The sequence below is a fragment of the Mauremys mutica genome, chromosome 5 (assembly GCF_020497125.1).
Source record: "Mauremys mutica isolate MM-2020 ecotype Southern chromosome 5, ASM2049712v1, whole genome shotgun sequence".
Lineage (NCBI taxonomy): Eukaryota > Metazoa > Chordata > Testudines > Geoemydidae > Mauremys > Mauremys mutica.
In genome coordinates, this window is record NC_059076.1 from 40557144 (window position 1) to 40584380 (window position 27237).

A 27237-nucleotide genomic window follows, 5' to 3' on the forward strand; every position below is an offset into this window, starting at 1 on the left:
TGAGGAATCTAAAAGGGAGTGATGGGCAGAGTAGCCTGTCCTCTCATTATTTTGTCCATCAATTAGGCCGTTTGATATACCAGTTTCGGTTCACTGATTTTTCATTCCCACACTTCTCGTTTACCCAGCAGGATCTTGACATAATTCTTAAGTTATCTCAGTGGGCCTTTTTGTTTTACACTAATTCAGATTTCTTTCTCCTTTTGTACCTTTTCCCATCAACAGCTATTGTGACATTTATAAACTTTCACTCACTTTTTACAGTTGAGCTCACAATTAGAGTCAATCTGTAGGCCTTGTCACAACAGGCCTTGTCAAGTGATTAACAGACACAGACTTTTAATCAAATCTAGAGATCAGCATCAAACATTACATATGTTCCTTCAAGTTCTGCAGTAACTGAATGTGATTAAATACATGTCTAATTAAAAAACCTAGATGTTTCAGTAAAAGTCATTTTAAAAATATGTTTTTCAGAAAGTGTCGGAGTGACATCACAGGTCCTTATTCTCTCCCCATTATGGAAATAGGCAAAAAGGTAATTAATAAGCTAGACAGTTTCTAAGTAGTATTTCTGATTGTAATTTAAATGAATAGAATTAACAAGGTAGCTTGCACACTAAAGCAGGGGTTCTCAACCTTTTTTCTTTCTGAGCCCCCCGCAACATGCTATAAAAATTCCACGGCCCACCTGTGCCACAACATTTTTCTGCATATAAAAGGCAGGGCATTAGGGGGTAGCAGGGCAATTGCTACTGTGAAACTAAGTTGCTCAGGCTTCAGCTCTGTTATCATTTACTGTCCCAGTAGAGGTGAAAAGCAGCATGATGTAGAAAAAAAGAGAAGGTTTTGTTTTTTACTGATGGCCTTCCTCCTTAGATCAAAAATCTTAATTCATCAAAGCATTTAAGCATGTAGTTAACTTCATCCCTATTCAGCAAAAGACTTAAGAATGTACTTAATTCCACTGAAGTAAAGTTAAGCATATGTTTAAGAACTTTGCTGAATAGGGCTGGGCTGCTGAATTGGGTACTGAGTTATCTCAGAGCAAAAATAAGTCTTACAATCCTCTTCATGGTAATGCGTGTCTTCTGCTGTTCCTAGGAAACCAGGAAAATAAACATTAGAGTACTAGAACCAAGTGAATGTTTGATTTTCCATATAATATACATTCACCAAGCTGTGATGTTTGGACAATCAGTAGAGGTTTTACCAAAGAGAAATAAAAATGAACCGAATAATCTCAATTTTAGATTCTAAAATGCAGGAAAATACCAGGAGAAAGATTATCAATATAGTGAGGTTTATTTATTTATTTTAAGTGGAATGTGCGTGTGTGTGTGGGGCACCAGGGGTTATTATATATTTTTGTAATTTGAAAATTCAGTGCTTGTGATGCCAGCTGTCAGGACTGATGCCCTCTATTTATTCACAGACTAGGAAAAGAAAGCTTTCCCATACTGTCTTGCCTCAGGGAATTGAATTAATTTTGTCCCAAATAGACACTCCTTGCAAGGAGAGTGTGTAGTTCATTTAGATTTGAATCAGTAACCAAGAGATGAAAAGATTCATATCCCACTATCAATCCTTCACGTATCTGTGTGCTGAATGGATCGAGCATTGATATTCAACTCAATACATTTGGAACATAAGGTAAATAACACCTGATTCACTAGGCTTAAAATGACTGATTAACATCCATAGGAATTTAAAGATTTTATTGTGACAACCAGAAGGAGCCTGTATTGTTCTGTGAATGTAACAAACAATGAAAATTACAAAGCAGGTGCAGGGTGCGTTTTCAAGAATTCAGTATAAAAGACAATAATGTTAAATCAAAGTGTGGTCCCCTGGCTCATAACAAGATCTCCATGCTTGAAAATTTTATTGCAAAAATGAACGTGGTTGTTTCTAGCTCTTTTTTAAAATTGAACAACAGCCAGACTTTTCTTAAATGTTGGTTTTAAAGGGCAACTATCCAAATATACATGGGGTTCCTGTGGGTGTTTGTATATGGAATGTGTGAGGGAGAGGAAAAAGGGGAAGTTAAGAACGTGCAGCAAAACCATAAAATAATTAATTTTCAATGCTTGATGTTGTCTAGACAATACCTCAGATTCCTCATGAAGTTTAGTTCTGTACAGATGGAAACACGAGTGTTCTTTACCAACTTGATCTCAAATCCATGACCTCAATATGAGAGGGAAGAGTTGCTTGCTTTACTGGCATAGTCCACTTTTCAAAAAGGCTCACGTCCCAAAGGCTACAGGGATCTGTTGGATTGCTTTGGCTGTTAATGCATCCATTAGTGATGACAAATCATCTTCAGTGCCTGAGCTTCAGTACACGATGGTCTTTTTCCCCACATCCCACAGAATGAGTCACATACAGAGACTGTCATTTTAAAGAATCATTTACCATTCATAACATGCACTTCCACTTATCTTTGTTTTTTTTGCAGCAAGGAAACTCTTATGCTTCCAATTCCACGTCACGCTAAATCAAAAAAAACAAAAAACAAAACAACCTAACTCTCAATAGTGGATAATAAAACCATTTAGCAATTTTAAAAGCATTGAATGGGGTTCTAGGTAGGGATTGACGAAGGTTGAGAAACGAAACACAGAAAAGGACAGGATTAAGTGTCTTCATATCTGCCAGCTTTTCAAATGAAAACGAGGGTGATACACAGTATTTAAAGGTGATGTGTCAGGAGGCAGGGGGTATTTTCCCTCCAGTTCTTTTCCCTCCCTTAGATTCCTCTCTTTTCTCTTACCCGCCAGTTCTGCTTTTCCTTCTGCATGGTGCTGCAGTGAGGAAGTACTGAACTGCGGGGATGAGGCTAAGGAAGGAAAGCAGCTTTCATCTCTCACAAAAACACAGTCACCAACAGTACATGGGAAAAGGAAGAAAAGAAGCATCTGTCTTCAGTATGGTGTTTCCAAGGCTCCTGCAGACAGCACTGATGCCATGTGAAGATGTTAGGACCAGCCCACATAGATTATGTCAGCCCCATCTTGTCCATGTGCCCATGATAGGATATGGTAAACAGCAGTCCATATCAAAAACCCTATTCTTCCTTTAAACACTTCAAAACAGTTTCATTACCCATTTTTGAAGGGTCAGAGGGTGCAAGACTTTCTTTCTTGAAAATGTAAATGCAGGCCTGTCTTTGCACACATTTTTCAGCTTCAAAAAAGTAATGGGCTTTCTCCTTATTCCTGTACAATATCCAATGGGCCTTCCAATTTTGCTTTGGAATATGGGATTGTTGTCTAAGCAACTCCGGTTACCTCTGCTGAGGTGGCCGCTGTGTTCAACTCTAATGACTTCCAAGAGTATGAGCAATACATTCTTAGGCACATTTGACTTTGTGAGTGAATGAGCGTTGAATACGCTATCACGCAACACCTCAGTAAAGAGAATGTCCTATTGAAGACACATGTGGTTGAAGATCATGGAGACAAAGCTGTGGCTGAAAGGGTCTATTGCAGGTTGGAAGAATATGCTGTATGCTTTGGGAAATGAGAAGAACCAAGCTGGACTGTGAGTAAAGAGGGCAAAAGCTAGAAGTGATTGTAAAGGTTTGGAAATGTTCAATAAAAGATTCAGATGTGCTTCCAAAATTTTCAAGGCTTTTTTAAACCCAACTTTCAACCCTGCTGTGCTTTGCCCACTAGTTTAACTGTACCTCACCTCTTGACTTTAATAGGACAGCAGAACTAAAATCTAATGCAATCTTTAGAAAGTATGCGCTGGTAGCATCATCTGGTTTTATAAATGTTTTCTCCGGTGGCATATGTAGAATATATATAGGAATATAGAGACTTCTGATCCACCATTATACTTTATGCTGATTACATTCAAGAAGTTCTTCCTTTGCTCTGTAGCTGAACACAAAGAAATAATGGAATAAAACATTGTCATATAATAATGACGACCTCTGTTTTCTTCTGACCAGTAAATGTCAAGAAAACCACAAAACTTATTTTCAAAGAGGAAGTCACTGATTGTATGATGATGGCATTTTAATACCATGGACTTTATTTGTATTAGCCAAGGAAATTGATGGAGAAGCTGTCCTTTCTGTCTGCTAGAAATTGGTGTGATAAAATGAATTAGCCACTGCACTATTATTGAAGAGCTGTGTTCTAAGCAATTGAGAGAATAACTTATGCGGTTTAGCCATTAAGAGATAAGCTCATCTCAGTCCTGCCAAATATACAAATATTCCCTATAGATTACATATTTTTGGTCCTTTCTACAGGACAATTGAGAAACCTTTTTTTTTTTTTTTTTTTTTTTTTAATGCTGGGATATTTCACATGAAACCAAAGAGTGATTTGAGTGCGTTAAGACATCTCCCTAGCACTACAGTGTTTAAAATCATCTTCTTTCCTGATTTACCTAATAATTTTGATTACCCAAATCTAGATTCTCTCAGTAAATGTAATTCTAGGCCAATATTTTACTCTATTTTTTAAATGTCCACACCCCCATTCAAGTTTACATATTTGACATATGTTATGAGAACTTCTCAGGGTTGCCTTAAAAATATTTCAGGTCTATCCCTGAAGGCAGAAAACAAACTACACTTGCTTCTGATGCTGTGTTGACGATGGTTTGATTTTGACGAAATTATATAAATTTGCACTGTAGCGATTTTTGTTAGACGATATTAGCAGTTACATTATCTGCAGAGATACAATCTATTTTTTTAAATTGTACTTTTATCAGTATGCTGGACTTGTATCTGATTTCAGTTTACGCTGATTTTAAACTGGTGTAACTCCATCGAATGCAACGGCTTTACACAGATTTCAGGCTCTCTGTTTCTAATGGTTGAAATGGTATTCTCATTTAAATTTTTACCACAAGTTAGGTGATAGCTATTTAGTATGTGGATCAGCTGGCATTAATTTCATTTGCTATATGTTATGTTAAGACACAGATTTGCCATGGGCCACATCCACCCTGATTGAATCAGCCTTATTAGCACTGACCCCCCCCCCCACTTGGTAAGGCAACTCCCATCTTTTCATGTGCTGTATATTTATATCTTTCTACTGTATTTTTCACTCCATGCATCTATAGTCCATGAAAACTTATGCGTGTGACAAAGTGGGACTGTTCTTAATGTTTCCTCTAAATACTGTGTGGGTGCCTGAGTTTCCCCTATGCATTTCCTAATTCTCCAGTGTGCATAAATTCCCGACACTTTGTATCCTAGCAACAAATGGCTGGGCCCTTCACCCTGCAAGGGGATAGCTAAAGGTGAACAAAGAGATCAGGTGACCTCCTGGCCCAGGAAAGAGACAAAGGCCAGAAAGGAGGGGCTGGAGGGGGTTTCAGTATGGAGCTGTCTGGGGACTGGAAGTGAGGGCAGACGGGGTGGTCTGCCTCGCTGGGCCCCAGAATGGACCCGGCTGAGGGGTCCCGTTCTCTGTACCTACAAGCTCTGTTTTAGACCGTGTTCCTGTCATCTAATAAACCTCTGTTTTACTGGCTGGCTAAGAGTCATGTCTGACTGTGAAGCAAAGTGGGGGTGCAGGACCCTCTGGCTTCCCCAGGACCCCGCCTGTGCAGACTCACTGTGGGAAGCACACGGAGGGGCAGAGGATGCTGAATGCTCCAAGGAGAGACCCAGGAGGTGAAGCCGTGTAAGCTTCTTGCCCTGAAGGCAGTCTGCTACAAGGGAGAGGAGGCTCCCCAAAGTCTCGACTGGCTTTGTGGGGAGCAGTTCCAGAGCATCACCCGGGGACTCCGTGACAATGCCCAAATAAATTTGTTAGTCTCTAAGGTGCCACGAGGATTCCTCGTTGTTTTATTCATGGGAACTCTGAATTACATTATCTACCGTAAAACAGCAAGATTAAAAAAGCCAATGTAACCATCCAGCTGGGTACTGGAGAATTCTTCATTAGCATCCTTGGAGATAAGGACAGTTTTAATAGTGTCCTGAATTCAGTCATTCTTTGAAGGATGGAACTGTATCTCAGAAATGAAATGTCATCAAATCAAGCCTGCATTTAAAAAAAACAACCAAAACAAAGCTTAGCAAGATCATTTAAAAAAAAATCAAGAACTTAATTATGACCTTCAGTGCAAAGGAGAGACAGAATACTTTATGAATGCCATAAAAATAAAATATTTTAATAGATATATAAATAAAAGGTTTAGAGTAGACTTCCCCCCAAAAAAACAAAGCTTCCATACAGAAACTGAACAACAATATTTCAAGTGACCACTGAGTCAAATAATCACTTTGATACATTCAAATTAATTGGAGGCAAATACATAATGAAATGATGTACCTGAATCACTCTTCTTTTTCATCTTAGCAGTATTTACAGTAATTTGTGTTTTTACAGTACTATGCAGATTTGGATATGTAAAATAAAACCCCTAATGATAGAGCAAATCAAATCAAATAAAACAAAAAGGTGGCTTGCATCACCCACTGTGAAAGCTTTAATACACGTGAAGTAATTGACTTGTGTTGTAAAATAAATTATGTTTTTATGTACTGTAGCCAGGGCCGGCTCCAGGGTTTTTGCCGCCCCAAGCGGCGGGGGAGGGGGAAAAAAAGCCACGCTCGCTATCGGCGGCACGTCCTTCCCTTCGAGAGGGACCAAGGGACCCGCCGCTGAATTGCCACCAAAGAGCCGGACGTGCCACCCCTTCCCCTGGGCCGCCCCAAGCACCTGCTTGCTGCGCTGGTGCCTGGAGCTGGCCCTGACTGTAGCAGAGTTAACTTAAAGTGAATAAACATTACATTCGTTTTGGTGGTGTTCTCAAAGACTACATCTCTGCGTATCCCTATGGTAAATAATATGAGCCATGCACTAACTGATTCTTGTGTGTGCTTCTGTTTTTAATGGAAAGCAGTGTAACCTAACACACAAAAAAATAATCTCCCATTTATGTAAGACAGACATAATTTAATTAAAAGCAGCTTTTTTAAAAAGTATATAGACTATTAGGGGGCTTAAACTTTTGCTGTGCTTAATTAAAAAAAAAAATCACAACATGGTGACTACAACCCAATGTAACCTAAAATGAGAGTCCGATTTTGGGTTTTACTTCTCTCTATAGACAATCTTTATCGGTTTGGGAAATACCAGTAACTTTTCCATACCATTATTGAAATATACAGTCTATTTTGGGCATGGAATCACCCCACCAAGTATCCTTCAAACAGAGAAATACTGGAACAGAGTTATTTCCACTGTTATATGGAATGTAGCTATGATGGGAACACATTTGTGCTGAAAAGAACGTTTGCCACATGGGCATTTATATATTCTTCAGGTAGAGTGTCAGGATAACTTACGCTGGTATAACGTGAGAACAAACCAGAATGGGAGATTTTTCATTCAATCATAGTGCAGAGCTGGTATTTCTACTCTGGTGGAATGTCAGGAGCTCCCAAAAGTTGGAGTAGACTGAGTTAGGTTTATGCAATGACAGTAGTTGATCCTATCCACCAGCAAGGTGCAAACGGCAATGTAAGGACTGTCCCTTTTTCTGACTTGTTTTTTTCTTGTTCTTCTTTTGCTTATTCTCTCCCTTAATTTTACCTGGCTTCTTTTTCTTCTCATCCTCCTTAAACCATGGGCCCCAGACTCCTCCATTGAGTTTAGGGTTACTTCTAGGGTCTTTAGCTGGGTATCGAACAGGAACTGCAGTCTTATTGAACTGTGAAAGTCTCCGCAACAACTGCTTCACTATATCCGGATACTTACCAGAAAGGTCCACTCGTTCATATGGGTCTGCAGTTATGTTAAAAAGCCACACTGTTTTGCCAGCCATCCAAGAAACTCGTTCGTTATGCCAGCGATTGGGGCCAACGTTGCTAAAAGATTGAGGAGGGACCCAGTCACTGTATCCAGGATTTCCTGTCAGTAGTTTCCAGTGGTTTACTCTGATTGCTGACTGAATTGCTGTGTTCCAGATCCCAAAGCCTGCTGCCCATGAGCCATTTTTGGCTTTGGTGTAAATGGGGTCAATATTGTGTAAAATGTCCACCCTTGGGGAACGTCTGCCTTCACTTATGGTCTCCCATATATCATAGCCATCTAACTGGATGTCCTCATCAATCTGCCCTTCTGCCAATGTGATCAAAGTGGGGAACCAGTCTGTGATGTGCACAAGCTCCTTACACACAGACCCTTTGTTTTTCAGAAGGGGGCTATGGACAAAGCCAACAGCACGGATTCCTCCCTCCCAATATGACCCTTTGCTTCCTCTGAGAGGCCAGTTACTTCCTCCAGCCGTGGGTTGCCCACCGTTATCTGAAGAGTAGATGAGAATGCTGTTGTCATAGTAACCATACCTCTTTAAAGCAAGGGTCACATTGTTGATGGCTTCATCCAAACAGGCCAGCATGGCAGCATATCTCCGCCTGTTTATATTATTGATTGATCTGTAATGTTCAAAATACTTGCCTGGTGCCTGTAGTGGAGAGTGAACAGCTTGGTAAGCAATATATAAAAATATTGGAGTCTTGGGATTATGAGAGGCTAAGATTTGTTGTACTTTTTGAGTGTACATCTGTGTTGAATATATGCCATTGTCATGATCCCAAGCTGCATTGTCATTCTCATATAGGTCATAGCCACATATCCCAGGGCTGTCACATTTGTAGTGAGTGTAATAATCCCCACTGCCCAAGAGTGAACCAAAAAAAGAATCAAATCCTCTTTGTGTCGGCATGCATTCTTTACGGTAAAACCCCAAGTGCCATTTGCCAACCATGTGTGTTGAGTAGCCAACCTCCTTCAGCTTCTGAGGTAGAGTCACATTATCCAGAGGTAAACAGTTAGGCTGGGTAGGCCTTATGACAGAATGCTGAAGGCCTGTGTGTATCTGGTATCTGAAAAAGACAAAAAAGGAGAAATACATATTAGAGGAGAGAAAAGAAAGGTATGTGGACACATCCACAAACAAGAACACACATGCAATAAATAGTAACAACAAATGTTCCTGCACAAAATAGTCATTGTTGGAAATGTTTTAAAAGTATACATCTCAAAGAATAATACCGAGACATTTGTCGAAACAAGGAAATGGCATATGTTTTACTTTAGAAAAGTTTAAAGGTTAATAGCCAATCTTTTCAGTATACGCTATATAAACTAGGACCTGTTGAAAACTGACAATGTCCGGCACCTTCTTGTGCCTGAATCATTTCCTTAATATTTGTCTGAGTTAAACTGTAAACTCTTCAAAGCACAGATCTGTTTTTTTTAACCTAGTCTATGCAGAGCTGTGTGGAATTACTATATACTATATAAATAATAACTATAACTATAAATCCACCAACATTAAAGCTACTAAAGAAGACACTGCAGCATTATGGCGTCTTTCACAATGTTTCATAGCTTCTAACAGAGGCTATCTATACAAACTGGTGTAGATATGGCAATTGAAAAATAAGAACGAAAACTTCATCAACAGATTTCTATTTGCCTTATTGTTATCTTGGTCATACATACAGCATTAGAGTTCAACAAGCAAGCTCTGACCTTGTTCAACAGTCAAGTTCTCACCTTGCCAAAATATTCAAATAAACATCTCCTTATGTCTGTCAATCTCTAAATAGTCAGAGAGTTACCCAAAACATTTACTTATCTGATAATACCCAGATTTGCTGCACCATTCTTTTCCCCACATCCCCATCACATTTGGCTTAGAGAAAATTATGCTGTAGAGTATATATTTATGTAAATGTGTTAAAAGTCCTCATACTTTAGAGGTGGTAAGCAAATCTACAGAGTGCATATATACTGTCCAGTAATGTGAACAATTAGCAGCATTTTATTTAAATGGTACAATAATGAATTCTGGATTATAGTGGATTCCTATAAAATACATATGACATCCACAGAACTAGAAAATGAAGTAAATGTGACTAGCAGTATTAATGATAGAGCCAAATCAGTTAATATCAGTTTGATAGTAAAAAATAAAATGTAAGTTAATGCTTTAAATCTAAAGAAGTCTTTCCCCTGGCGATAAGAATTTTTGAAATTCCAGGAACTGGATGAAACCACTGGGCCCATCATGCCTATGTCATATCTTATTCAATGCGGCTTTTCAATTAACTCTTTGATGCCATGGGGGTTAGGGTTAGGTGTTCTTAATACATTATGCTAATATATAACATATTACCATAATAGCATTAATCTGAGAGATCCTAAGCCAAACAGTACCAGGACTTGACCTCAACCATAAATTCTCTTACATCCTCTATTTTCTTCTGTTTAGGATAAAATTTATCATGTGTGTAGGGTCTTCAGCTATTTATTGGACAGATTATTACTATCTGTTTCTGTCTGTGTCTTTAAATATATCTGTAAAACAATCAACTGTATGTGAAAATGTTCCAGTTGTAGAAACAGTTCAAAGAAATATCAGGGTGTTCTTTGTCATTGCAAAGATGGACAGGATTTTCCTTCTCTACATGTCTTCCTAACTGACTGATATGGTGAGTGCCAGCATTATCTTTTAAGTGAACATATTCAATTTTCAAAGAGCCTTCAGGTTGTTACAAAGCAAAGCAGTTGAGACAGGGATTACTATGGAAGGAAAATGGCACCAATAGCAATGGGAAAGGTTTCTCAACATAAGTGCTCTGCATTTTTTATTATTTGTATTGCCCACAGGCGCCACTTAAGAACAAAACCACAAAGGCAATAAGTGACAGGTTTGGTTCTGTGGAAGGCGAGTTTATGAGCAACCTTACTCACAGTGACTATCTTGCAATCTTTCTGAGATGAATTCTGTACATTTTATGACTTTCCATTGCAAGACTAGATAAATCTTATGAATAAATTTCTTGAATATAATCCCATATGTAAAACAGGCGTATTATGCTAAAAAGTCTGGAATTCATTATCATAATTACAGCATTAGTAACCAATTACATACAAACAAATGCTGACAGGCTGGGATGCAGAATCTAATTTTACAGTTTCTGACTTTGATCTTTATAAATAGCATTTACAGAAAGGTAATAGTGTGATTTGTGCTGTTTTATAAGTTCTTACGATGTACCATTCTCCCCATCCAATTTTTAGGTTATAACTCTGGTTTTTACATATTTAAATTTTGCAGAATAGACCAGTATTTCTGCTCTTACAGAGGAACTAACTAAGCAGAATGTGTGTGTAAAACTGCAGCTAAAATGTGCCTATATGGAAATAGTTATAATAATGATTTTTATTTATTGTAAACTGCAGTTAGATCAACATTCATTGTGTTATTTTCTATTATTACTTCTTTACTAGGCTGGAGGCTGCTCAGATGTTTGCAGTAAAAACATTGTAATAATTCTTCCAGCTGGATGCAGATACTTAATGCTATCAGACTTTTACTCTGCTTTGTTTACTCCTTTATAACGGAAACTTTAAATAAAGAAACTGCACTGGAAAGATACTCACTATCAGAGCGTTGTGCTGACGCCATAGATCTTGGGCCCCTACGGCCTTTTACACTGAAATGCAGTATGTCACAGACTTCTTTTCTTAAAAAAATGCTCAAATCTGAGTGTTCTCTTCTGTTTTCTGATATTGCAAGTTATATCTTTACCTAATCTAATCAAATGAGATGGAAACTTTCAACAAAATTGGATGGAAACTTCTTATAAACTTCTACTCCCTAAACTCTGGAATGAGAAAATTTCCCCCTTTTGTTCCAGACTGGAAATGACCAATTCCATTTAGCCATGTTTTATACTATACTTACCTCCTGCCACAAAGTGGAGTAGATATTACACTGTCAGGGTAGGCTCCAGGCACGAGCGCAGGAAGCAGGTGCGTGGGGCAGCCAATGGAAAAGGGCAGCATGTCCGGGTCTTTGGCGGCGGGTCCCTCAGTACCTCTCAGAGCAAAGGACCCGTTGCCAAACTGCCGCCGAAGAATGAAGTGGCGCGGTAGAGCTGCCGCTGAACTGCCACCGATCACGGCTTTATCTTTTTCCCCCTGCCCTTTCGCTTTGCCGCTTGGGGCGGCAAAAAAGCTGGAGCCAGCCCTGTACACTGTAAAAGTTCAGTTTCCGAATGCAAGGCACCAGATCCTGCATCAGCATAGCATCATCAAAATCGAACTTGTCAAATTTCTAGACTTTTGAATGAATGATTTTGCAGTTTCAGTGTTGTAGTAAAGCTAGTTTGCCTGAAGTAATTTCCCTGATTTTGTTTTTTAAAGAAGAAAGGAGAAAGAAAGAAAACCCAAAGCTACTTTGGAGTTTACAGAACTTCTCCACTGGATCTTGAAAGTTTCTTGGACTATCTATTCAGCTTGTGGAGCATGACTCACAGTAGGAATACAGTCCTGTGTAATAAAGGGCTCTGCTGCAGTGGCCAGATGTCCCCTGATGCTTATGTGCTCCTGAACTACACTAATTCAGATGCCTTCCTAACAAGTTTTCCTCAATAAGAGCCTTCTTAACCAGTTGTCCTTTAAGGAATATCTTAATTTCAATGAGAATTCTCAGCAAGGAAAGTAAAGGCTGGTCTAAACAGGGACACTCAGGAAAATTAATCCAAATTAATGAAAGGTGTGAAATTAAAGTGGTTTTGTTAAACTGCATTAAACTCCAAGGTGGATACTCTTATTCAGAATTAAAGTGACGTTAATTCGATTTATGTTAAATCTTGTTGGAAGTGAATGAAGCTGAACTGAATTAAAGCTACTTTAATTCTGAATAAAATAAAAATCCACATAGGGGTTTAATGCAATTTAACTAATCCACTCTAAAAGTTAATTTGGATTAATTCTCGAGTGTCCCTGTGTAGACAAGCCCTAAGAAGTGGAGACCTTTCTAATTATTCTAATATGCATGTATGGAACTGCTGAATTTTAAACATTCATAACTTTAAAAATATTGAACTAATTTTCTTCATATCTGGATTCCTTTTAAGTCTCAATAAGGACTGACAAAAAAGCAAAATCTGAAGATTTTAACTTTGGCCATTTTTGCTAGCACAACATTTTCCAATGAAACATGTGGAGATGATGTATTTCTGTCAGGCTTGCACAACAAAAGAAACAAAAGAACTAAAAGAAAAAGGGATGAAAGCCCTGAAGTGGGAGCTCAACATTAATTACAGTGGGCACTATTAATGACTGTGATAATAAAGATGACAATGGCAAAGAGGATTGTAAATTATACCAAGTGCTGGACTGTGCCACCTTTACTCAGTGCAGATCAATGCAGAAGACATTGGCCTTGGCCAATGAAGCTAACTGATTTAAATCAGCTGAGAATCTGGTCCAATCTTTAAATGAACACATTAGAATTTCACATGAATCCCTGCAAAACGTAGCTTTTAAAAGGGTTCAGAGAACATGAGAATGGCCATACTGGGTCAGACCAATGGTCTAGCCCACTATCCTGTCTTCTGAGTGGCCAATAACAGATGCCTCAAAGGGAATGAACAAAACAGAGCAAATGTTGAGCGATCCATTCCCCATCATCCAGTCCCAGTTCCTGGCAATGAGAGATTTAGGAGCATCTGGAACATGGGTTTGCATCCCTGACTATCTTGCCATTGATGAACCTACCCTCCATGAACTTATCCAATTCTTTTTTTAAACCCAATTATAGTTTTGGCCTTCACAACATCCCTTGGCAACAATTTCCACAGGTTGACTTGTGCACTGTGTGAAGAAGTACTTCCTCATGTTTGTTTTAAACCTGCTGCCTATTAATTTCATAGGGTGGCCCCTAGTTCTTGTGTCATGCAAAGGGGTAAATAACACTTCCCTAAATACTTTTTCTACATCATTCATGATTTTATAGACCTCTATCTTATCCCCTCCCTTAGTCATCTCTTTTCTAAGCTGACCAGTCCTACTCTTTATAATCTCTCCTCATATGGAAGCTGTTCCGTGCCGTTAATCATTTTCATTGCCCTTCTCTGTATTTTTTCCAATTCTATCTTTTTTTGAGATGGGGCAGCCAGAACTGTATGCAGTATTCAAGGTGTGGGCTTAGCATGGATTTATATAGCGGCACTATGTGATTTTCTGTCTTCTTATTTATCCCTTTTCTAATGGTTCCTAACATTCTGTTAGCTATTTTGACTGCCTCTGCACATAAGCAGATGTTTTCAGAGAACTATTTACCATAACTCCAAGATCTCTTATTTGAGTGGTAATAGCTACTTTAAACCTCATCATTTTGTATGAATACATGGGATTATTTTTCCAATGTGCATTACTTTGTACTTATCAATATTGAATTTTATCTGCCATTTTGTTGCCAAAACACCCAGTTTTTAGATCTCTTTGTAATTCTTTGCAGTCTGCTTTGGACTTGAGTAATTTGTACCATCTACAAACTTTGCTACCTCACTGCTTATCCCCTTTCTAGATAATTTATAAATATGATGAACAGCATAGGTCTCATTACAGATCCCTGTGGGGACACTGCTATTTACCTCTCTCCATTCTGAAAATTGACCATTTATTCTTACTCTTTGTTTTCTGTCATTTAAGCAGATACTGATCCCTCTTAACCCATGACTTCTTAGTTTGCTTAAGGGCCTTTGGTGAGAGACCTTGTCAAAGGCTTTCTGAAAGTCCAAATATACTATATCACCTTTGTACACGTTTCTTGACCCCCTCAAAGAATTCTAATAGATTGGTGAGTCATGATTTCCCTTTACAAAAGATGGGTTGACTCTTCCCCAACATACTGTGTTTATCTATGTTTCAATAAATTTGCCTGGTATTGAAGTTAGGCTTACTGGCTTGTAATTGCCAGGATCACCTCTGGAGCCTTTTTAAAAATCGACATTACATTAGCTCTCCTCCAGTCCTCTGGTATAGAGGTTGATTTAAGCAATAAGTTACATGCCATAGTTAGTACTTCTGCAATTTCATATTTGAGTTTCTTCAGAGTCTTTGTTTCTATTTTTTACTCAGATCATTTTACTGATTAAGTGCTTTTTTATTTCAAAAAGTCTTATATTTTCTAAATATCAGCAAAAAGTTTTAAAAAGTTACCTCACACACTATAGATTAGTCCTAGAATAAATCCTTGTAAACACTGAGTACTACAATATTTCTTATTTTTAAGAGACAGTGGATACCACAATCACATGGTGGACTGGTTTATATTGCCCCAGGACCCAGATACTTTACTCCAACGTATTGTTTCAATTCAACAAAGCACTGAATTGTAGTTCCATTGATGTCAGCCAGGTACTTTGCTGACTCAGGACCAAAAGTAAGCAATCAACTTTTGTACATAAATACAAAAGATTCTCTAGGTATGAAAGTAACTGTACAAGTGAAGCATATGACATTTTGTCCAGGGACAGACTTGTTTAGATTATGAGAGATCCTATAGGGAATCAAGGAAATGTTATATATAAGAATATGATCTTCCTAGAACATGCAGAATTCTTAGGATAAGAGAAATTAAAGATGGAAAAAACCTATTAGGTCATCTAAACTATTTTCCTGCCAGTTCAAGATAGTGGGTAATATGTTCTGCCTACCCACAATATTCTTCCTGTAGTTTTAAACAGACACCGTATTAATCTTCATCAATGCATAGCAACTGATATTACAGTTTCAACTAGATGAACACAATGGTCCCTTCTGGCCTTGGAATCTATGAATCATCCTGCACCAGTGAAGCCCTTTTTGCCACAGGACCATGGGGAGTTACACTATGATAAGAAGACTGTTGTTCCACCACTGTCCTCCCTTATCATTTCCATTTTCAGCTTATGGCTGGATCTTCATCAGTGCCCCGGTGGAGAACACTACAGGTAAGATGTGTTGCATAAGCCACACTTCCTGGCCAGTTTGGGGGAAACTGTTGGTCCCCTTTGTCTCTCAAACTTGGTGGCCTATCCACTTTTGGGATCCTCCATCAGCATTTAACCAGACATAAGACAGCAAAAACTTTACATGAATCTGGCTCAGTGTTTTATCAGTCAGGTCTTCTGGGTAAGAATTATATTATTTTGCAGTGATCACTCATGGAAAACAAGCACAACACAACTAAGACTTGAAACCACAGGATAGTTTCACAGCAGCAACTGTAATTTAAAAACACAGCCCTCTGCTGGCAATCACTGTGTTTGCCCACATAAAACACCACTGTGGAGAAGGTACAACACACATACTGTAGCTTCATCTGGATTCCTTCAATTTTTATGTGGTTGTGAATCAAATTGTAACAAAGATTTTTTTTTTTTAAACACAGTATGTGTGTAGGAAGAACAGTCAACTTCTATTAATTGTTTTATTACTTAGGCAGCCTCACTTTTTGCTCTCATTTGAAAAGTTTCAGATTTAATCAGATTTAAGAAGATTTAATCAATTCTTCCAAAGAAACATTAGGATGTTATGTTACAAAAAACAACACAAAAACAAAACGAGCAAAAATCCCAACACACATAAAACAGGCTATCCATAATTTACTAAATTTAGACATTTTGGCTCGGATTTTCAAAGGGTCATAAGTGAGTTAAGGAGGCCAAATCCTATTGAAATTCACTGCAGTTTGGGTGTTTAAACCATTTTGGATATCTCAGTCTTACATTATTAGTGCTGCAATTGGATTAACTTTGCAGTACTTAAATTACTCGATCTACCACTGTACCACTTGAACTGTGAACATCCTCTCAGCATCCAGCATACTCACAGACTTTAAATCCCAGCCTGTTACTCCAGTTCTTGCCATTAAAATAAAATAAAATAAAAAAGAAAACAAAAGGAAAGAAAGGATGTTTTACTGATAGTTACTAATCTGTGGTATCTCTGGTAACTCCTATGGATACTCACCAGCTCTGGAGTGGCAACTAAGCTAGATTTTGCAGTCTATTAGGGCAGTTGTGCTTCAGTCCTCTCTGATGAGCAGCTGCTCTAAAGCTGGAGAATCAAGCCAGTAAAGTATTTCCCTATGCTGCCTTTATGCTCTTACCTGTGCAGTATCAAGCATGTGCTTCAAACCAAGAGTGTTTTTGCCTTCCCTTCTCGTCTTCGTGGAACTGTCCACCAGAGGCAAGAGTGTCCTTGAACTCATTGGTGAGTGACAGGACAGTGAATGCAGTCACTGGAGAACCTGTTTTTTAAAGAATAATGGCTGTCTACTAAATACCACCCAGAAAAGACAGGAAGCAGAAACCTTCATTGGCATTTTCTGGGGGTGTACGTCTCTGGGTGTAAGGGAAATTGCTTGTGCAGGGAGATGTAAATTAAAATTCCCCCATGTCAGTTAGTGAATTTTTTTGGCCAGATTCACTATCTTACCATCCTTCCAACAAATACAGTAGTCATATATCACTTCCCATTTTAAACAAGCCATTATTAAACTCCCACTATTTCTTCTACTAACCTTTTCCTTCACTGAGACAATTCATTTATTTAAAATGGGTGGAATAAAAAGAACAATGGAGAACGTGTGAAACAACATGTGTGTACATATATGTGGTTATTGTTTCCTTTTGTTCAGTTTCTTGGGAACAGAACAAAAGATTCCCAACTTTATCATAAATATTTTTTAAAGAAAAATAATGGATTGCATAATCAATGTACTGACTTTACTAAAACCTACACATATATGACATGAAAAGAAAAAGGTTTGACAAAATAATTTGCTTGCTTGCCACAGATGCAGTCCTTTCCACCAACTCTGAGCTCTGAGTGAAAGCAGATCATTCTTACTCTTCAACCAGAGCCATGTCATGTTATGAAGAAAAAACATGTACTGGGCTGTAATGGCACAACAAGACAGTCGTGTAAAAGAAATGCTGTAATCATGTCCAAATTAATTCAGAAGAACTTCAGTTTACTTGTCTGTGCACACATGTATCTGTATGTACAGACTTTGCAGAGAAATAAAATATTTCTTTTCAATTCAATATAGGTACAAATTTTGGAGTCTGAGCTCTTTTGTTTATCTATAGGACATAAGCAAGGACAATGGCAGTGCCAGCTTATTCACAGTGGGTGAGATTGTGACCATACTATGGCCTTTTTCTTGGTATACAGGGCTGGCAGTGACACACCGGTTGCAGGTGGGGGAGTATTCCCCAGCACAAAAACCTAAGAAAGGTAGTCACAGGCGGTCCTCTGAGGACCAGTGTATGGGTGTACTAGGGACTGGGACAGGAGAGAATACTGGCACAGAGATGAGGCACTGCAGAGAAGGTTTTCTAAGTTACACAAGGGCCATTGCAGGGCTCTGGATCAATCCCCAACTGAGAAGGTGTAAATGTAGTTTAACACCACCATAGCTGCTGCTCCCTCTTGGTTGTGAGTTCTGTGCCATGCCTCAGATACCATTCCAGGTGAGAGTGCTGTCAACATTCATTTCCATTCAATCTTTCCTCCTCTGCTGAGCCGTCAAGCAAAGGGACCAGATAACACTGATAGCTTTACTGATGCAGATTCATGTCTTCCAGGAACTATAGACCAACAACTTGCTCTTCATAAGAGACGTCAAATAGTTCATAATGATTTTTGTCACTACCAAGCTGGACTGGATTTGATCCGTTAACCTATGCTCTTCTATCTCAAGTCACTAATAATACCCTGGGCCAACCATTCCTGCAGACAGAGTACATGTCAACATGTCGAGTGTAATCAGTCAATGACTTCTTGAAATATTCTGGCTGGAGTAATGAAATATTGTAATATTGTATTACAATTGTAATTGTATTGTAATATTGTAACCTATTAAGGTTTTCTATAGTCAAGAGTAACGTATTCAACAAATGGCTCATTCAGAACATGAAAAGTATCTATATGTTGTCTGAAATGTTTCTTTATAAAAGGCATGTAAAATAAAAGCAGAATCAATATTTATTGATGTTTCAGACATTCTTGAACAATTATTTTAATATATTTTAATGAAAATACACATTTCAATCATGCAAAACCACTTCTGAATTAATTTCATCCATGTGTGTTACTTATATACCCAGCACTTAAGAGTCTGTATGAATCTAAATGCTGTGGGAGGACCTTAACTTGACAGCAAAGATTGGCTGGGGGAGGAAGGTCAAGAATCCAAAAAGCAACAGATATAATATAGGAAAACCAATACTGTGTCCTGCTAGTATAAAACATAAGCTGAATCAGTTTATCACAGCATTGCAATATCTGAAAGTTGGGGCTATTTGGAAGTGATTACTGGAAAGATATATAAAATATATATTCATATCTATGTCCAAATTCTGCAAAGCCTGCCATTAACCATTTTTCATCATCCATGCAACAACTACATAAATGTGACACTTATGAGAATGACATTAGACCATGGGAATATGTTAATCAAGTGAGGATGATGCAGAAATTTTTTTGATATTTTTAGATGCCTATTACCTGGATATACAGGTGCCTAGGACTGCTTGCAAAGGTAGGAATTACAGAAAATGAGGGCCAGATTTTGACATCCTTAGTTACATTAAGTTATAGTTTACTCCTTGAATAGACCAATTGATTCCAATGGGGCTACTTTAAGACTAAAATACTACTCAGTCAGAGTAATGGTGGCAGAATCAATCCATAATTTAATATAATGGCAGCCCTTTCCTAGTTCAGAGTTCCTTTGTGTAGGAATACCTATGGACACTTGTTATTTCTGTGCCATCTAATCTTTATTATTCCCACTGTTCTGTCTAACCATTAAGTGTAATTATACAATAGCATTCTTGTGACAGAATGTAAAATAGAGACATTTTAATACAGACCTATTAAAATGACAATCTTCCCCCTTTTGCCAAAAATATTGCACAGCATTTCAACACAGAAAATGGGCTGATTAATACTGCTGGCCTGAAAATAATAAATTAACTATGTAATATATCTTTAATTCAAAGAAAGAAATGTGAGAGCATTAAGGACAAATTAAAAAACATTCATCACACAGATTGCAATGTCTGCCAATTACCCACCTTCTTTTTTAATTTTAATCAATCACTGCATTCTTGGCAGTATAATAAAGAAAGATGCCTTTTTATTGTGCTGTTTCAACAGGTGCCCTGGGATGGATGCATGCCAGAAATTGGTTCCTGCAACCCCAGAGCTTCTGACAGAACTGAATTCTGTTTCCAAGAAAAGCTACAGCCCTGATAGTTTGAACAATAGTTTTAACTGGATGAAACCAAAAGGGATTTTGACTTTTAAATAATGCACATACTTTGGTGTGCTGTTGTATATTGTCAACAGAGGTGTCAATGTATGAGAGGCAGGAAGGATAATCCTGAGTTGAAATATAGGACTGGGAGACTGTATATCCAGGTTTTATTCTTGTTTCTGCCAGAGACTTCCTCCACAATCTGAAGCATGACCACTGGAGCTGAGCACCTAATGCTCTTAGGCCCCTCTGAAAAATTTCAGTCCTGGTCTATTAGTACTTAATATTTCTCATTTGTTATATGGGGACAATACTACTTTCCTTCTTCAAAGCAGAGCCAGAAGCTGAAGGTTATTAATGTTAAAACAAATGTTAATATTTTAAATATTTGCTCCTCCAAATGAAAGATTGCATGATTATCCTGCTTTTATGTACTAAATGAAAAATAATAAAATTAGACAATAACAAATCCTGTCACATATTGCTGACTACAGATCCTCTTCTGCATGCATCTGATTCACAGACTGTTGGTGGCTGAACGGAGCACCACGACCATCAGAGATAGCCTGGATTGTTTCTGAAACATAACTGTATTTCTTCTTTCTCAGAACGGTTTGCTCGCTCCTCTTAGGCAATTGAAATAGACCACCTTATCCTTGCTGTTCCTCCCATTTAAGCCATTCAGAACTGATCTCTGGAACTCCCTCTCCGAGGATGTCCGCTCCTATCTCCTTCCCTTGGATGGATACATCTTTGACCATTTTGGCCTGCCATTTAGCCCATCAGCTATTTCATTTGCAATTATTTTCTTACATATTTTTTCTTAAGAAAATGACTAGTGTTGCTGGGCATGGGCTTCAATAAAAAGCCAAAACAAAGAGCAAAGTGTTCAATTAAAAAAAACGTAAGTTTTCACCCTGGTGAAAAGTGCCTGACTGAAAGCAGGGAAAACTAAAGTTCTTTATTTATTCCATGGAACAGGTTCAACATGGAATTTAAACACCCTTATTACCATCATCTGAACTGGTGTCTATGCAGGTGGGCGTGCCTTTGTATCTCAGACAAAGAAATGAGTAGGTAGCAGTGTATGTACTCTACTTCACTACTGTTAGTCATTTGACAATTCTCAATTAACATATCAAAGCGTTAAATGGCATGAAAAGAAAAATCAAATTCACAGAATGTCATTCAAAGCACAATGTTTTATTTATTGCAAGATTTTTTAAAATTCATGCAAAGTAATGAAAACATGGAGGCAAACTGTCCTTTCCTCCCACCCATGAATGCTGTGGGACCAATATTATTTATTTTAAAAAAATCCACATGCTGAGATTGAGAGGGGTAACGTGGCTTTGGTACATTGACACGTCCAGCTAGTAAGAGACAGTCCCTGTCTTGATCAATTTCCAGTCTAAAGATTGTCAAAGGCATGAAGGGAAACAGGTTCCTATTCAACCCTTAGTCACTGATGCCAATGAGACTATAGCTCAAATTAGGTCTGAGTACGAAACAGAAAAGGCCCATATACCTAAAGACAGATTTTAGAACCACATTTTCTAATTCAGGATCAGATCCTTTCCCTCTTTGTATGCCTTGCTTCAGGCAGTGGCATTACCTGACCCAGAGACTGAATTAGTAGAGGGAACCAATGAAAGAACCCTCGGGACACTAACAGTCAATTTTTATTTTTAAAAAACTTTTTATAGTAGTAAAACTGAGCTCTGTTCACAGTATAGTAATTAAAAATCCCATTACTTTGTTCTCAAGAGTAGTGGGATGACAACACAAAGCCATGTCCACACGGAACGCTATTGGAGAGACTTCCACAGGATCCCAGTGCTTCAGAGTTGTCTCCCCCACTCTGAGGAGATGTGCTAGAATTCATGTGGAGGGTACAATCTAAACATGAGTAAGCACAACAAGATTTGGTTCTACAGTATTGTTTCCTAGGTCTATAATAATTTGACAGATTTAAATGTAAATAATTTTATAATTATACATTTTGTAAAAAAAAGGCTATTTCAACTAAGTGACTGTCTAAAGATTATGTCTAATATTAAACAACATATACATAAGCCATACAATGTCTATTTTTAATATTTTTATTAAACTATACTTATTTAGGGAGTTAGAGGCTGATTTTGATCCCATACCAAAATACATCAAAATTAACTGTATTAGCGGTAGTGGAGTTACACTGGCATAAATGAGAGTGTAAGTAGTTGCTTAAAGAGTCTTGGTGATAAATTTTCAATGCACTGAACACAAATAAATCCATTACAAATTAATCCTAAATGCTACTTTTTTGTTTCACTTAATTGTATTATATTGCTGTGTTCTGTGGATATTTTTCTCTATCTAAAAGTATTTGTGTAGTTGAGTGATATTAACACTATACATGCTCTGATAGCTGATGACAAGACAGATGCCCCTTTGAAAATATAGACTGCTGCACATCAAAGTAAGGGAATGCATTACTCAGGAAAAGAAAACTTCAGTGCAACAGTAATGTTCAAGAAGTAGATGGGATTTATTGTAGGGTTACCATGTGCCCAGATTGTCGCAGATGTGACCTCTTTTTCGATCCTCTGCCCCCTGTATGGGCAGATTTTTCAAATAAGAGGCAATGTCTGGGATTTTTGCAGAGCAGACATTGCAGCTCAGTGCCTCAATTAGTCCCTTCCCTATAGCCGCAGCTGATCGGTCCCTTCCCTGCAGCCAAAACTGCTGGATCCTACCCACCCAGGCCCTGGCTTCCCGCCAGGAAAGGGGAGAGGCCCTCAGGGAGGCACTGACTGCCCCCACCTCGAGAGTGAGGTCACAGGTACCCCCTCCAAACACCCCTCAGGTACTCCTCCCAGTACACGCATACACCCCTTCCGCACACCCCAAATACCCCTCCCAGTACACCCCCTCATAGTACACCTCCAGCACCCCCTCAGAGTACACACACACACACACACACACACCCCTCCCACACACCCCAAATATGTCCTCCAGCTCCCTTTCAGGAGTGTCCTCTTCCTGGGAACCTGAAATAAAACCCTAATTTATGGGCCTGATTCAAAACCCATCAAAGTCAAAGGAAAGGCTCCCATTCACTTTGGACCAAGTCTCACATTTCTGATTTTCTCTTTCCACATTCTCAGAGGCTCAAAAGGATACTTGTTCATACTTTATTTTGTCTTGTACCAAAACCAAACAATGCTCATACATCCACATCAATCTTATTGGGGTATGTCTCATTATAAGATGTTCACTATTTATTGGTTGTGTATTGTACAGAAAATTTATCATAATACATGGACATGTGTTCACTAAAAAAACCTGTATGTGGTACCAAGTTCCAAACACAATATTGCTAGCCTCCCTAAAATATAATGAGATTGCCTTAAAAATCATTAGATTTTTAAAAATAATTTTTGGGGGGGGGGGGGGCGGCATCTGGTGGTGGAACCTGTAGGAATCATGTTTTCAACTATGAGGGCTAGAAGCTATTTTTTAAAATGAAAGAGATCCTCAGGTAATAACAGAAGCTGGGAGCTTTAAATACATAAATAAAAAAGGAACCACATTCAGTGTTCTAGTAAAATGCAGGTCTAATTATAAGAACCTAAGGCTCTGATACAGGAAAGCATTTCTAGTCTGGACAGCACTTCAGCATGTGCTTAAACCTGTTAAAGTCAAAGATAAGCACATGCTGAAGTGCAGTCTTGAAGGGGGATGGATTTAAACACATACTGAAGTGCTTTCGCTGAACTGATGATGCACCTCTGCCTTCTGAACACCTCTGCCTTCTGAACACAGTAAGAGCCTAGGACCAGATTTTTAAAGGTACTTAGCTGTCTAAAGATACAAAAAGGCACCTAGTGGGATTTTCAAAAGTGTCCAGGTACTTAACTCATATTGATTTAAATGGGAGTTAGGTACTTTAAAAAAATCCCACTAGGTTCCCATCTGTATCTTCAGGCACCTAAATACCTTTAAAAATCCGTCCCTTAGGAGTCTTGTCAACCCTCACTTTAAAGTCAAGTTAAGATGTGTGCATGTGGACAGGCCCCGCTAGTATAACTTCTGGGTTCTCAGGGTAACACACACTGCAACAGGAGTTCAGTATGCATTCCCCTCTGTACCTTGCCTATGTAAGGAGTGGGAAGCTGAAGAATGGGGAGGCAAGTGGCAGGTCTACCCTTGCACACTGCTTGTGCTACTCATCCATGCTATAGTTCTTATACAGGGGTGTAAACATTGTTCCCACTATGCCATCCTTCCTGTCCTGGCCCACCACAACCTGTTCTGTAGTTTAAGATAAAACCGCTGTAATTTAAAAAGAAAAAGAGCAAGAGAACCTGTTAGCCAGGTGGCTTGCCCTCTGTTTACTTGAATATTGTAACAATTTATTTGAGAGCTAGTTGGAGTCAGGATGAGATGTTTTCCTACCTCCATTATTAAGAAGAACAGTTTTCCATTGGTTGGAGCAAAATGGGCATCCTGGTTTCTATTCCCAGCTGTGACACAGACTTTGTATGTCACCTTGGTCATATCACATTGGGCCTGATTTTCAGAATTTCTGAGCACTAGTAGTTCCCACTGACCTCAGTTGCAGTTGTTCAACATTTCTGAACACCAGGCCTGTAACCTCAGTTCCTTAATTTTCCTCCCTCCCCCCGCCCCGTATCACTGGGATAATAATAGTTATGTCACGGGGGCGTTGTGAAGCTTAATTAATATTTATGAAACCTCTTAAGATCCTTGGATGAAAGCATCCAGGACTGCAAGTGCAAAATATAATTATTATCCATCTGTAATTACTGTGAGGAGCATATTTCACAGCAGTCTGGTACTTCAATAATTTTTTTATGTAGTGAATAAAATAATGATTATTTTTATAAGTTGATGAGGACTGCTTATTAGACTTATTTCTCATAACATGATGATGATTGTTAAGAAACCCTTACCATGTTCTAATATTTGTACTCTATGTCCATGTTAGCTGCAATTAGCCTTCTGTATTATTTTTTCAGATTAAAGTTTCTTTCATCTCAGTTTAACTAATCATTGAAATTTTCATTGAAAAAGACTTGTTTTAAAACACTAAAAAATTACTATATCTCCTTGAGTGATTTGACAACTATACTGAACCCAAAAAGCAATAAACCCTGCATTTAAAGTTTCACAAACAGAAGGCAGAAAATATAAAACCCAGAAATGTCAAGCAAGTCACATATCTAAATGTTGTCCTTATATAATCCCCAAGGATTAATATAGCAGGAAAAAGGATGAAGCTGTAATCAATAACTTACGACTCTAGAGCCACATATACCTTTTCAGGGCCACATAGTTGCAGTGTTTACGTGTTTGACTGCAGCACCAATCACACCAGTAATAGCCATACTGACTGAGGCACAGCTAAACAGATTATAACCACGAAGAGCCTTCTTTGATTTTCCCAACCGTCACCAAAGTGCAGTGGGAGGTGATAGGAAAGGAGGAAAAGAGAGGAAATCCTCCTCTCCCTGCCCCACCAGCCAGAATGGGGAGGAGGGAAAAGAGAAGAAAGACCCATCTCCTCTTATCAGCCCAGAATGATGGAAAGAGGAGGAAAATAAAGGAAATACTATTATCCTTTCCTTCCCAGCAGCCAGGAGAGTCACAGGGAGGAGTCAAAGAATCAAAGGGTATTGCAGAGAGGCATTACATTAATCACATAGTAGTATGCTGGCATTGCTCAATCTGCATCATGACCTTGCTGCAACACACGGAACTGATGAGTTGTGACAACAGCACTTACATACCAAAGTGATACGCATCTTTGATTATATAAAGATGATAATAAAACAGCACAACAGCAGACTACTGCTCAATCATTTGCATTTCTTTATGAATTTATTCATTCACCAAACAGCTCTCCATCTCTTTAGGATAATTTCCACAGGTCACTTAACAGATGAACCCTGCTAACAGATCCAAGAGAGGCTGTACACCAGCCAAGGTCCTGGCAATAAATCGTGGTAGAAAATTTCTTACTGTACTTTCCTACTAGTAAAGAGGTGTGTTTTTTTTTACCACTGTGCATGCTATATAGGATGAGATCATAAGTTTCAATGGAGTTGGGAGATGGAAAGTGGGAGATCTATAATAATCTGTCCCAATCTGTATTAAACTCAGACACTGTTTTCCTTCCCCAAACCTGAGGAAGAGCTCTGTGAAGCTTGAAAGCTTGTACTGTCTACCAACAGAAGTTGGTCCAATAAAAGATATTACCCCAAGACATCACCCTTGTTGCTCTCATCTCTAAACTTAACCCAAAGACTCTCAACAGCCTTTTCTCCAGTTTCATACTGTAGCTCTGAGCAATCATACTGCGGGGGGGGGGGGGGGGGGGGGGGGGTAAGATAGACGTCTATGAGGGCGAGAAGCTATTTTTTAAAATGAAAGCAGAGACCCTTTATAGAAGTCTATAAAATCATGAACAGTATGGAGCAAGTGAATAATGAAATGTTATTTATCCCTTTGCACACCACAAGAACTAGGGGTCATCCAATTAAATCAATAGGTAGCAGGTTTAAAACAGTCATACTTCTTCACACAATGCACAGTCCACCTTTAGAACTCATTGCCAGGGGATGGATCACTCAATAATTACCCTGTTCTTTCACTCCTTTTGAAGCACCTGGCATTACCCACCATCAGAAGACAGGATAGTGGGCTTGATGGAACATTGGTCTGATCCAGTATGGACATTTTTATGTACTTATGTTCCCAGACTTAGAGATGGTGCCCTATATTTTTACATTAATCAACCATCCCTTGCCCCGAACTAGCTATGTCAATATACTCAGTACATACAGTATGAGCTAAGTATTTGTCTTTGTCATGCATCCAAATAGTATCTGACAACAGGAGACATGTATTTGCTGAAGAATCAATTAACCATGTTTCTCACCAGACGTGGGCACATATACTGTAAAATGAGTACATTTTCACAGTCTTATATCACTGAGGAGTCTTGGAATCTGTTCCTGCAATTTGTGAGCTTGGTTGTCTAACTGAACTGGGTTTTCATGGCTGTCTCTTTTGATCATCAGTGTAAAACTCAGTATATAATACAATTAGAATATTAACATACTC

The 27237-nt window shown here is 38.5% G+C and overlaps 1 protein-coding gene and 1 long non-coding RNA gene across 6 annotated transcripts in view; one reads left to right on the top strand and one right to left on the bottom strand.

The window, feature by feature from the left end:
* Nucleotides 1-6180: 6180 nt before the first annotated feature.
* The window catches only part of ARSJ (arylsulfatase family member J), a 47397-nt gene continuing 26340 nt past the window's right edge, over nt 6181-27237 (bottom strand). For 4 of the 5 annotated variants that reach the window (XM_045017918.1, XM_045017920.1, XM_045017916.1 and 1 more), the window contains one exon: nt 6181-8875. In XM_045017918.1, coding sequence (XP_044873853.1) covers nt 7480-8875 — 1396 coding nt within the window. In that variant the 3' untranslated portion in view covers nt 6181-7479. The remainder of the gene's footprint in view (nt 8876-27237) is intronic. The other variant, XM_045017917.1, reaches the window with a different exon arrangement.
* On the top strand, nt 8339-20471 carry LOC123370951. The gene is made up of 3 exons (XR_006579654.1): nt 8339-8478; nt 19342-19386; nt 20007-20471. It is a non-coding gene; the product is annotated as an uncharacterized LOC123370951 (long non-coding RNA).